Genomic DNA, 12,524 nt, shown 5'->3' on the forward strand with positions numbered 1-12,524 from the left:
TAATGCCCGCATCGCCAACTATGCAATACACGCTCGGTGCGGATGTGTGCGGAGTCGTTCCTAATGCTCTCAAGTGACACAGCGTAAGCGAAGCATTCCTTCGACGCGACGGTCGATGTTTTGCGTGGCACAATGCTCTGGGTAAGTTGATCTGAAACACTGGTATTTCATACCGAACAACACACAGATTTTGAGCTAACACGGAATCTTACGGAGAAAAGTGTAACGGACGGCTCTTGCACGAACGAAACACGAACCGAAATACAACGTTCACTTGAATTTTTTTCTGTCTTTTGACTTTTCACAGGAACTGACACAGACAGACTTTTGAACCTGACTTTTCTTTACCGAAACTGACCAAGTGCCGAACGGGACAGAGCATGACGCTAGAGCGAGATAATCGATGTTTTTTTCTTTTTTTCCTTGTTTTCATATGCATATTTTTATCTAAATCTTGCATTTTTCCTCAAGGTGGTTCAAAGGCACATAACACATAATTAAGTTTAAAAATACACAATTTTGTGGCTCGATAGTTTGATGATACGATGTCATCCGCGCGATGCTTTTACTTCAGCGGTTCCGTGGACACCGCAAATGTCAAACCTGCCATTGTTTACAAATAACTCTACCGAAACCTCGCACCGGTAAAGTTACCAGCCGCAAATTAGTAATCTTGTTTATGTAACGCATTTGCGTCTCGGGTGGTTTTAGTGAACTACCTTTCCGCAGCGATGGCCAGTGGACCTCCGACACGCAACATCCTTCGTATCGTGCTGGACAACTTCCTCAAATCATTTAAGCCTCGCCAGATGAAGGGCAACTTGGTGGGAGAGGATTACTTCGGCAACAAATACTACGAGATTCCGCCCGATCCTTCGGTGGGCCGGCGTAAAGCGTCCCGGTGGTTCGAACCTACGGCCAAGGAAGCATACGATCAGGAAATCACCGCAGAATGGGAAGCGTGGCTCCGGGGTAGAAGGTAGGACACGAATCGGAAACTCGATCGGTCGAAGAGTTACCTACCTTTTACACGTTTCACCCACTTGCAGAAGGGAACCTCCGACGCAGGAGGAATTGCTGAAAAATTTGGCAATAATGAAAATGAAAGAACGCAATGCGGCCGAGCTGGAGGCCAAGTATAGCAAAGCGAAAGACACCCAAGCCCTGGAACAGCAGAAAACTGGCATGGGGTCGTTCCCACAGTACGACGAGTACGAAGTGATGCCCGGCAAGGGAAAACATGAAAAGTAACATTGGACACGCGCTTCTACAGGCACCGTCGAACAAAATTACGTAAACCCCGATGTGTGTGTCGAGACAGTAGTTCTTTATTTTATCGATCGTATGAGAAAAGAACTCTTCCTTGTGTTAAAGTTGTATATACACTAATATTTATTCTAATATGCAAGACCGAAGAATGATGCATCCGCTGTCTCTCTAAGGTGTTTGCCTTACAATGGTTTTGCAAATTACTGCACTTTTGAAACAGAAAGAAAAGTGTCCGCCGCCATTTTCGTGCTGGAATCAGAAGCGACGGTATATGGTTGTAGATGTTTTGAGCCCTAACCAAATAACCTAACCGGCCATCAGCATGCGATTTGGCGTCGCTGATTTGTAGCATTACTAATTTCGTATTCATTCTTCCGTTCTTAAAGCCACCGATTCTGAACAAATCGAACGAGGATCACTGTTTACTCGATTTTTATGCGGTTTCATTCAGCCCGCTGGACGTCGTAAAGTACAAGAAGTACCTGTCGTAAAAGGGAAAGATTGTTTTATCTTCATTTGTTCTCATTTGCTGTTCTGCTAACTTCTAACGTATCTCCTAAATAGTAGATATTTCTTAATTCGTCTCCCCGTTTCAACATTGCATTATGATAGTTGCATCATACAATACAGTTTACTCCCACGAACACCTGTTAATTCTAAAATCGTACCATCTCTCCGTCGGTATCAATTTACTGGTCTTGTAATCTTCCTCTCCCGTGTTCTCAACCATAGCCAAACTGATTCAAGTTGAGTGGTGCTACCGTGGTGATGATGTGATTTGATAAAGAAAACGTTACAATCTATCTGGCCGTTCTGAAATGCGGTACACGATGGTCTACTATCGATAGTGTCGTACCTTAGTCTCACGAAGAAAATTGATTACGAAATGAATTTCCAAGACATACATCGACCACACGTTGGGTCCCTCTTGCGAGAATGGACAACATCTTTCGAGGTTAGTGCGACCATCGGCATCGCACCAACTGATCCGGGAACCACAACTGCTCCTCACCACCGCAAGAGGTATTGATCGCGCACGGAAATCTCCCGAGGACATTCGATCCTCTTTCGAGTGGAGGAGGAGGGGAGTGCAAGAGGATGCAGCTCGCATTGCATCGCAATTTTATGAAGCAAGGACTCAGTGTACTTAACCAGACAGATCGCCATGATCATAGAGAGCCTGATCGTATGACTCCGCTTTGACCAGCCGGCCGCCAAAGTAGCGACCGTTCAATGCGTCGCGGGCTTTGTCTGCTTCGGTCGCCTGCGAAAACTCGACGTAGATCTTGACGATCATGTCCGTGTTGTCGTCCTCGGCATAGGTGCCCTCGGACTGGCGCTCCTTGTAGATAATAACCCGCTTCACGTCACCGTACTTGCCACACTCATCTTGAATCTCATCCTCCAGCATCTCGTCCACCTCTTCCGGACCGACCATATTGCGCAGTATCACGACTTTGCTTTCGCGTGGCCGCATTAGTCGCTGCATCACCAAGTGACGCGCGCTCTGGCCCTTGATCGACATTGACTCCTGCTGCTGCAGTGTCTGCGGTTCACCCTCCTCCAACAGCTTCTTCTGTAACTCCTCTTGTTGCTTTTCCTGTGCTTTCTTGTACACGTCCTCCGCTGTCGCGTTCGGAGCGGCAGCTGCTGCGGCAGCCGCCGCCGCAGCCGCTGCAGCCGCCGCAGCAACCGCCGCTGGATTGGCTTGGCTCAGAACGGTCGGTAGCGTCTTTACGGTCGCTCCCAGGACGGGATTCATGAGCAACGACGGAGCGAGTCCAAGTGCAGCACCGCTCGGTGCCCCCAGCAGACCGGGCTGCTGATTGATGGCGGCCGCTGCCTGTGTGGCCGCGGCCAGGTGGGCCTGAGCCACCAAACCGGCACTTGCTGCCGTCGTTATGGTGGGATTCATCGGCAACCCACCGAGACCCACCTTCAGCGTAGGTGCGGTGGCCGACAGACCCAACACTGCGTTTGTTGCGACCGCGTCCATGGCCTGTATTTTGGCTGTTGCAGCCGCCGCTGCTACGGCAGCAGCCGTCGGCATTGCCGAATTGGCCGCCGGGCCCATCAATGCGTTTGGTGGCGTAATCGAACGACCAACTCTGAATATAAATGAGAAGGCAAAATAAATCAATTTTTGGCTTATCTGCGCCGTACGGTGGCTTCGCAGCCGAACTCACCTCAACAGTTGGCCGCCGAGATCGAACAAGTTCATACTGGCAATTGCTTCAATGGCTGATTGGTTCGTCTGGTACTCAATGAACCCGTATCCCTTGTGCGAGTGCACGGCATTGCCTTGCGACATCTTGCACGTTACGATCGGGCCGAACGCTTCGAACACGCTCTTGATGTCTTCCTCGGTGAGATCCGGATGAATGGACGCGATGTAGATCCGATTGTAGCTCTTGGCTTCTTCCTGTATCTCGTCAATCACCTGCTGTGCTTGGGGCATGTTGCTCGGTCGTCCCACTTTGATGTTGCGCCCACCCAGCATTGCACCATTCATCTGCTCCAATGCGAGCTGTGCGCCTTCCGGAATTTCGTACTCGACAAACGCAAATCCTTTGTGCTTCTGAGTGATCGGATCCCACGACATGTTGATCGATTTGATCGGCCCGAACGGTAGGAACGCTGCTCGGATCGTATCCTCCTTTAGCTCGAATGAAATGCTGCCGACGTACACACTATGAAAGAAATATGAATAATTTGTTAGCACCAAAGTCGCTAGACGGAACCATCCAGTGATATTTTCTATTTTAAATTGAATGACTGAAAATTTACTGGACAATCAGATCTTATCAGCTGTGATGGCATCAAATGAGTTTAAAATGGATTTTCAAAGCATTGTTAAAATGCGATGAAACTCAACGTTTCACCATTCAGAAATGTATCTTTAAGGTCGACATCATTATTTGTCCAGGCAATTTAATTTCAAAATATCCCAAAAATTCTAATTCTAATCTTCTAATCTTTCATAGGGGGTCACTTACCGACACATCAAGGCCAATGCCTGTTGGCGCTGAACTTGTGTCCGCTGACTGGCGAGCTGCTGCTGCTGGTGGGCAAGCGTTTGCTTCATCAGCACCATCTTGATGCTCTGCTCCATCGCATACTTCTTCGCGCGTGTCACGAGATCGTGCTGCTCCGACGTCAGGCGCGGCAGTGCACCACCCAATATGCCGAGTAGCGCCGATCGAGTACCCGGACCGAAGGCCACATCGCCCATTTGGCGTAGGTCGTATACGGGCTGCAGAATGAACGGCGAAATCTTCGTTTCTGCGGGGGTTTTCGAAGAAAACGGAATAGTATTAGTTTTGCTTTCACTGACCACTGGCAAGAGACCCCTTTCCACTTGTCGAACATGTAATATGATCTAATAATTAAGCCTATTGAGTCCCACTCTAAATGAAATTATTCATTCTCTCCACTGTTCGTTGAGGGCTAGAAATTTGGAGGGGCAGGAAAATGGATGGCAGACGAAGTAGATCGATAGAACGGTAGGTTGCGAAGCAAGTTGCAAAGGTTCGTATGTTCCGAGTATAGAGCCATTTGTTTGAACCATAACCAATGTTTCGGCACTACGGAGCAGCACGTTTTCCAAAAAAACTGAACCTATTTCCTTTAATAGTAAGGACAAGTAGTAGATTTGTTAATTTCTCTTCGACCGACTATCAGTAGATTGTAGAAAAAATAGTTTACTTGCATTAAAGGGATAGTAATCCAGCACTTACTATGCACAAACTCTTTTTGCAAAAAAAAACTAATATGACTAAATGAAACGTGTGCTATCAACGTTTTCGATGCTTTCAATATTTCTTATCACTACCATTGAAATTTTTTATGTTTACACGGCTTCAACAACTCAAACTGGAATTCCAGATTATTGCGCTGTCCGCTGGCAATCCAGGCAACTGATAACATTTTCCAGGACCCTTCAGCACCAATAAGCCGCGGGCGCGGCAACCGGAAACCGTTCAACATTCACTAGATTGTTTTCAAACCTTTTTTTTTTTTAATTCAACCTTCATGTTGGGCAAACTCACTCATAAAAATGCTTCAGCATTGTTCAACTTTCGTACCATTACCAAAAAGGCACAGAACCATAATAATAACCCCTTGTGCCATGCCGTACTTCGCACGAATCAATAAACGAGTAACCAAAGACGAGAGGAAGGAGTAGATTATAAAATTGGAATTCAGGCACATTCTTCGATGTTGCGAATCGGTGTTGGACATTTTCGCATCAGAAAAGGGATCTTGTTAAAATACGCATTGTAGAGCTAAGAAAATAAAACAAAACAACAGATGAGAAATCAGTTCTAACCTCTTCCATGGATCTCTTGAAGGGGAAGAAGACTCGTGGGCACACACATGCCACGAGTCAGAGTTCACAACTACAACAATTTCATTGTTTTCGCCTCGTACACTCTGCGAATACTGTTTTGTGTGTTGTGTTTTGTTCAGCAATACTCGTTTTTGCTACTTTCAGTTTCATACTCTGTCTTACGAGGCTGCGCTCTGCGTAAGGCACAGGGATAATACGGGACGCGAAACACGTAAACGGGCCAAAGAACAGGTAGTAGAAGTTATGATGTTGGTGGTAGTAGAAGTAGTAGCAGAGGTAGCAGTAGGCGCTAGTAGCAGTGGTGGTGGTGGTGGTGGTGGTAGTAGTAGTAGTAGTAGTAGATAGGCGAACGATCTGAGTTTTGGCCTATTGGCTTGCAAGTGATCAAAAGGTGATATGATGACGGAAGAAGAGTAGTGGGAACCGTTCGTTTGGCGGTACGTTTGCATAGAGCCGCGATTTTGCACTTTTCGCTCGGAGGGATGAAACAAAAAGAGAAAGACATAGAAAGAGAGAGAAAAACAAAAACAATACGAGAATAGATCCTGAAAATAAATAAAAACAAGAAAAAATAATGCGGATTAATTAGTTGACTCGATGAAGGAAGAAGCGGCGTGATGGTTGGTAGGGAGTTTAGAGAACACAGAGCGAGCGTGCGTCACGTGTTACGACGTCACATCATATCCGCGATGTCGAACTCAACTCGACTGAGTGTTTCCGGTGCTTTCAGTCTCGAGCATCAGCAAATAGAGTTTGGGCGATTAAACGAAGATTAAAATAGTTTGTATAATCCAGTCCAGTAGCATAAATTCCAATATGGAATACGTATTGAACGAATCAAGCTCAAGGCCATAAAATGAACCATGACCCAGTTTTCAGCCAGTTTATGTGTACTATTTTTAACAATTCTTCTATGAACGTTTGTTGATTTCATGACCCAAACAAACATGATTTCATGAACACGATAATTAGTAAAAATAATATTTTACTTTGCCTCACATACGGCAACATGTAGTCTTCTTATTAGTGGATAAAAACACCGTTAGCTTCATCAAGCTACAAACGAATAGAATTTAATCGGAGCAAACGGGAGAACAAAAATAAGAGTTAGATCAAAACAAGGACATATCATCGTTGTGTGTTGCATAATCAGGACATGCTGGCGGCTTCTACCAAAGTTATAAGTGATGCGGTCGCGCGAAGTACGTAAACTATCGGAAGTGAGAAGGTTTAAGGTTTGTCGGATTGTTTCTCCCAGCAGAACCGGAAAGCCTTCACGTCCATGCATTTGGTCGCATCCGGGCGCCATGGTACACGCAAACAGTTGGTAGATATAGTTTAGTTTAAATACAGAGAAAGAGAGAGAAAAAGAAATACAAAAGAGAGAGAGAGAGAAAGAGAGAGAGATAGAAACAGAGAAAAGAGAGCAAGAACAAAATCGAGACAAAAACCATTGGCCGACATTCCCGCAGTCCAAGCAGCCGCGACGGCCAAGCGGTTGGGATGAATTGGACATTGAGGCGACGAGATTCACTCTTTGGTGGCGCGCTGGTGTGACTGTAGAGATGGTACCATTTGCTGTTGCTTTCAACCAGAACACACGCGGCGAAGATAAGAAAGACTTGATTTTTTTAATGGTATGATTTTACTACTACTTGGCAATGAAATGTTACTGTGAATGTATGCATTTGTTATAGCGTGCACCTTTGGCTCTCTTTCTCTTTAGGTTTGCTTCGCACAACCTCCGCCGTCGTGTTACGCGCGTGTCTGGGGAAAAAATCAAAACTCTACTACCGATACTAACGATTAGTCGTTAAGGTCATTCCCGCCTCCCGACGCTAGCGGCAAATCCCCTCTAACCTGTCGCATTTGACCACCAGCTTTACACCAGCCCATGCTCAACAAACTTTTCACTACGCCGAGCCCCCGGCCCTCTGAATGCAATCACAGGCGGGAGTAACATTTGGCAACAGTACCACCCTTTGCCACATCTCTACTCTTGACGCCGTACGTAACCTTTTTCTTTTCATAAGCTCATACATCACAACACGAACACAACACGGTTCGCTGAAAGTACGAAAAAACACAAAAAGACGAAAAGGAAAAAGAGAGAGAGAGAGAGAGAAAAAGAGAGATAGAGAAAAAGAATACAATGTTCCAGAAACAAGCAACCAGTGCTGCGACGGTGATGGAAACCGGGACATCCTCTAGGTTCAAATAATACGCAATACGATCGCGAGACAGAGGGATCCTCTTTCATCCCTTCTCATGAGAGCCAGAGATCACGTCTATCACCTCCGAGGATCACTTTTATGTTCATTTGATTATCTGTGTGAACGAAATAAGTCTATTGGGTTGGTTTTGTTTACGTTGGTGAAATAAAAAAAGAGGAAGATAAACACGAAGTAAGGAAGTAGACAGGATGTCGCGTCTCCTCTCTGCCTCTTGTGGGGGTCTGGGTCTTATAGTGCTCTTATGTGCGCCGCTGACCCGTTGGTACGTCACGACGATTAGCAGACGCCGGCACACGGAAAGAAGAAGAGCCGGTCCTCCTCCTCTCACGATCCATCTCCCCGAAGCCGCGAAGAGCTGGTTGTTGACGATTTCAGGTTGAAAGAAGAAGAATAAGAAGAAGAAGAAAAGGTGACGCGCTCGGCCGAGCCCGTCTTCGCGCGACGACAGGTATATTGTATAAAAAGTATATTAAAAATCAAACACAATCCAATTTTTCAACGGACTTCAAGTTGCGTGTTCACGTAAACTGCCAAATGGTTTTGGCACACTTCGCAACCACGGAGTAAATTGCCGCTACTTTCGCCACAAAATAGTTGACCAAAGAGTTAAGGGTGCAAAAGGACTTAAGAAATGCGCCGCTTAACTGTAATATAAACCCGCAAAATTTCCATATACTTTTAGCAACATCCATGCATCAGATACTGATGCTGCAGCTCTTTAACCTTTGCACGTTTGTACTGAGACGCGTGGAATTTTGGTTGTTCTTACACACAAAGCGGTTACGATTTAAAAATATAGTTAATACACGGTATAGGCTTAGGTTACCTCCCAAAGTACGAATGCATTGCACTGCGCGTGCCTCATGCATGAAGTTCAAAACAGACTCCCTCACTTTGATCTATATTCCATCAGTTTGGGAGTAATTGATAGAATATTGTTCTAGAAACCCTTCAATTAATACATATTTTTATGTAACAGCTGAAAGTACAGAACAAAAAAAAGAAAGAAAGAAACGAAGAAATCTCATGAATTGATTTTGTTGTGTGCGATGACCAGCGACGATCAGGGAAGTAACAGGTATGGGGTGTGAAATATCGTGTGAAAGGATCGACAGTCCCATCCGGGTGATGGTCTGTGCTAAACTGGAACCGAAGTGGACCAAGTACGGAATAAAAGTTTTGTAACTATATTTCTTATGTTTTTTTAAATAAATCATAAAGTACAGCGGTACGGGATGTTTCTAGTGCTTTTTTTTGCTATAGATGCATCTTCTTTTGATCCGACAGCTACAATTGCCGATAGATGAATTTAGCGCAGCATAGTTGATACGAGAGGCATCTAACGGTATCATCATTTTTGAAAAAGAACTAAATAAAATATGTTTTGAAAAACGGTCCAACCAAAAATTTTACTATCAAAAGAGAAACACAAGAATAACGCTGCTCACTAATGTGGCAACAATTCTACTATCAATTCAAATGAATGCACAATGCTCACGAGGAGCACAAGCATCAGCACTGAATTCATCGACAAAGGATTGACACAACAAGTGTAAGAAAATACCTTAATGTGGTGTTCAAAAAGAGGGCCGGAGGCCGGAAGCAACATACTTCGCAAGAGCATGAAATACACTGGAAGAGATAAAATGTGATAAGCACATTTGTTTTGGTTGGTGTGCGTTAATGGAGTGGTGAAACCAGTGTATGATATTGTTTATTTTACCTATAATTGAAGAGAAAAAGAAAAAAACGAGAAAGAGAAAGAGAGAGAGAGAGAGAAAGAGAGAGAAGAGGTGATGCACAATAGAAAGCAAATCTGGTTATTCGGGGATGACTATTTACAGTACAGAGAATTGAAAATTGATTCGCATTTCCATTCACTCTCATTTCTCATTAGAATTTTCCGCAAACTGTTTGCAAAAGAGAAGACAAGACAAACAACAGAACGCCGGCGGCCAAGAAGCAACTACCGGTGCGGGAGCACTCTCTTACTACACAGCACGGTAAGAGCGAGACTGTCTTGGATAGCGGAAGGATTTTCTGTTCCTTCACCGCTACTTCAAACCCTCGCTAATCAACCCTATCAGTCGACTTCGATAGAACCGTGTCAATAGTTGGCGTAGCGTAATTGGCGTGTGTGTGTCCCGCACGCGGTTGTTTCTCTCTTTACGGTAAGGGTTGTACTCGTTTCTTTTATGGAAAACAATATTAAGCAACCATTTGTTTGATGGGGCGCACAATAAATGCTGCACTTACCACGTTCGCGCTCCTCGCGTTCTCTTTCCCGGCGCTCACGGCGTTCGCGGTCACGTTCGCGCTCTTTGTCACGCTTGGAAAGCTTTGCCGGTGGCGGAGAGATGTCCAGTTCTTTGCGATATTCCTCACGGGCGGGTGAGGCCTCGCTGTTGTTGTTGTTGCTTCCAGAATTATACTCGTTGCTTCCCTGCGTAGGAAATTTTAAAAAAGGACATTAATGGACGAAAACTTGGCAAGGCCACCGCAACAGGACGTTCAAGGACGTTGCTAATAACAACAACGGGTGTCTTTTGCGTAGTTTACCCACAAAAAAACATAATCTTATCCGGCTAGTACAACCGCCGAGCGGTACAGGCCTGTAAACATCTACAAACGCAAAATCTTCCGCACTTTGGTATCCACCCACCGGGACATGCACAACCAGAAAGCCACACACCCGGAACGAAAGTTAGACATTGGCGGCGGTGCTATGGTTTGTAGCGCCCCCCTCAGGAAGCCAAGCAATCGGAACGCCGCCATATTGGATTTCTAGCGAAGCATACCATCGATTCGCACCGTTTTGCAATCGCACTTTACGGCTCAAATAACAACTGCTCCACCGAACGAACAGTACACTTACCATCGCTACAACACCATTCATATTCTTAACACCACGCAGAGCAATAGAGTGCACGTTTTCAACAAGTTTAGTTACAAAATCACCGGATCGTACGCTTGGCACACACCTAGCACACACTCTTTGCAGGCAAATTTTCACTCTTTGACAGGCGTGCGCTTTGGCTGCGTGCGTTGACAGCGTCCGCTTGCTGCTTCGTATGTTTCCAAAGGGAGACCGGCAAATGTTTTGATTGGCCGGCTGATCTCCTTTCGAGCGTGAGGGCCTGTGTTTGTTGTGCGATTTAAAACCGTGAAAATGGAACAGTGCATAAAAGAACTACTTGCACTACTCTCCACTAGCCCTTGTATCAACTGCTACATTCAGAGCAAATGTTGCGGAAGTGAAAAATTGTACCAAAGCGTTATAAACACAACCATCCAGTCCTTGATTGCCGATCAGGATGTTGGGGTCTCAAGCGGTTTGCCGAAAAATTTGGTGAAAGTTGGTTTATTGTACGACACCATTTACAATCGATTGCACACCGGCCAGTGGCAAGAAGTTCAGCCCGAGGAAAGGGAAATATTCACAATATTGTCCTACATAAGGGTACTTGCGTTAGCTTGTTGATTTACGGTTAGAAACATTCACATATCTAATCTATTTCAGATTGTTCACATAATGTTGGCTTCAAAAGAACCAGAAGTTGCGCTGAAGGATGGAACGTATCTGGCTGACTTGGGACTGATGCTGGGGGCAAGGATAGCGACAGCAGCATCAAACGATCTTCTAACCGAAGCGGCTACCATTTTGACGACTCATTTGTGTAAGTTTGTTGTGAAGTTTAATTTCCTTCGTTGTAATCAGTGTTTTTTTTTATTTAGCCAAAATAAACTCACGGAAACTACCTTTAAAACGGCTTAAAGTGAGTGAAGCTATCGACGATGCTGATACCGTACACAGCGATAGCGATGTGCCGGTACTGGAATGTCCCTCGTTAGACTATTTCAGGTACGCCGAGTTTCATCAACACAATTTAAAATGATTAAAACTGTCATATTACTTCAGAACACGCTGCTACGATTGCAAACAGCCCGCACTTTTGCGAAAAGTTATTGACGACTGGCCAGCCGTGCGCCGGTGGCACGATCTAAACTACCTGCTCAGTGTTGCCGGGGAACGGACAGTTCCCGTAGAGATCGGTTCGCAGTACAGCAACGAAGACTGGTCCCAGAGATTGATGAAGTTTGGCGAATTCCTACAGCAAACGCTGTCCAACGATCTGGACGAGTCCACCGATCCGGTTGCTTATCTGGCACAGCATGATTTGTTCGATCAAATTCCGGCCCTTCGGCGTGACATCGTCGTGCCCGATTATGTTGGCCGCACGGACACTGCTCCACGCATCAAGGCTTGGCTCGGTCCGCGGGGAACCGTTTCGCCGCTACACACCGATCCCTGTCACAACCTGCTGTGTCAGGTAATGCGCTCTCGCCATGCCATCTACGCTATGCTATTAACGGTCCTAATGCATGTTTCATCCGCTCAGGTGTTCGGCAGTAAGCTTATCATTCTCGCACGACCAGAAGACACAGAAAGCCTGTATCCTCACGATCACTTTATACTGAACAACACGTCCCGAGTCGATGCCCGGCATCTGGACTACGAGCGCTTTCCGTTGCTGAAGCAGGTACGCTTCTACCGTCTGACGCTGCGCCGTGGCGAAGCGCTGTACATACCACCAAAGTGGTGGCATTATGTGGAGTCCCTGTCACCGAGCTTCTCGGTTAGCTTTTGGTTTGAATGATTCATGGTGACT

At 45.7% G+C, this 12,524-nt stretch overlaps 3 protein-coding genes across 4 annotated transcripts; 2 read left to right on the forward strand and 1 right to left on the reverse strand.

Moving 5' to 3' along the window:
• Window positions 1-706: 706 nt before the first annotated feature.
• LOC128268403 (NADH dehydrogenase [ubiquinone] 1 alpha subcomplex assembly factor 2) lies at window positions 707-1,435 on the forward strand. Its single transcript, XM_053005480.1, has 2 exons — window positions 707-979; window positions 1,050-1,435. Exons 1-2 carry the CDS (start codon window positions 732-734, stop codon window positions 1,249-1,251), a joined length of 450 nt encoding a protein of 149 aa, XP_052861440.1. The 5' UTR covers window positions 707-731; the 3' UTR covers window positions 1,252-1,435.
• LOC128268402 (poly(U)-binding-splicing factor half pint) lies at window positions 1,323-10,848 on the reverse strand. Of its 2 annotated transcripts, XM_053005477.1 has the most exons (5): window positions 10,730-10,848; window positions 10,111-10,297; window positions 4,266-4,551; window positions 3,456-3,959; window positions 1,323-3,377 (listed from the first exon to the last, which is right to left on the reverse strand). In XM_053005477.1, the coding sequence occupies exons 1-5, from the start codon at window positions 10,748-10,750 to the stop codon at window positions 2,417-2,419; spliced, it is 1,959 nt and encodes a 652-aa protein (XP_052861437.1). In that variant the 5' UTR covers window positions 10,751-10,848; the 3' UTR covers window positions 1,323-2,416. The 2 variants fall into 2 exon arrangements, with proteins under 2 accessions (XP_052861437.1, XP_052861438.1); XM_053005478.1 differs by lacking the exons at window positions 10,111-10,297; window positions 10,730-10,848 and adding an exon at window positions 5,600-6,440.
• Window positions 10,849-11,023: 175 nt separating this feature from the next.
• On the forward strand, window positions 11,024-12,512 carry LOC128278618 (bifunctional peptidase and arginyl-hydroxylase JMJD5). The gene is made up of 5 exons (XM_053017348.1): window positions 11,024-11,314; window positions 11,375-11,531; window positions 11,590-11,716; window positions 11,774-12,185; window positions 12,255-12,512. Exons 1-5 carry the CDS (start codon window positions 11,024-11,026, stop codon window positions 12,510-12,512), a joined length of 1,245 nt encoding a protein of 414 aa, XP_052873308.1.
• Window positions 12,513-12,524: the final 12 nt, after the last annotated feature.

Source organism: Anopheles cruzii, chromosome 2, assembly GCF_943734635.1.
Source record: "Anopheles cruzii chromosome 2, idAnoCruzAS_RS32_06, whole genome shotgun sequence".
Classification (NCBI taxonomy): Eukaryota; Metazoa; Arthropoda; class Insecta; order Diptera; family Culicidae; genus Anopheles; species Anopheles cruzii.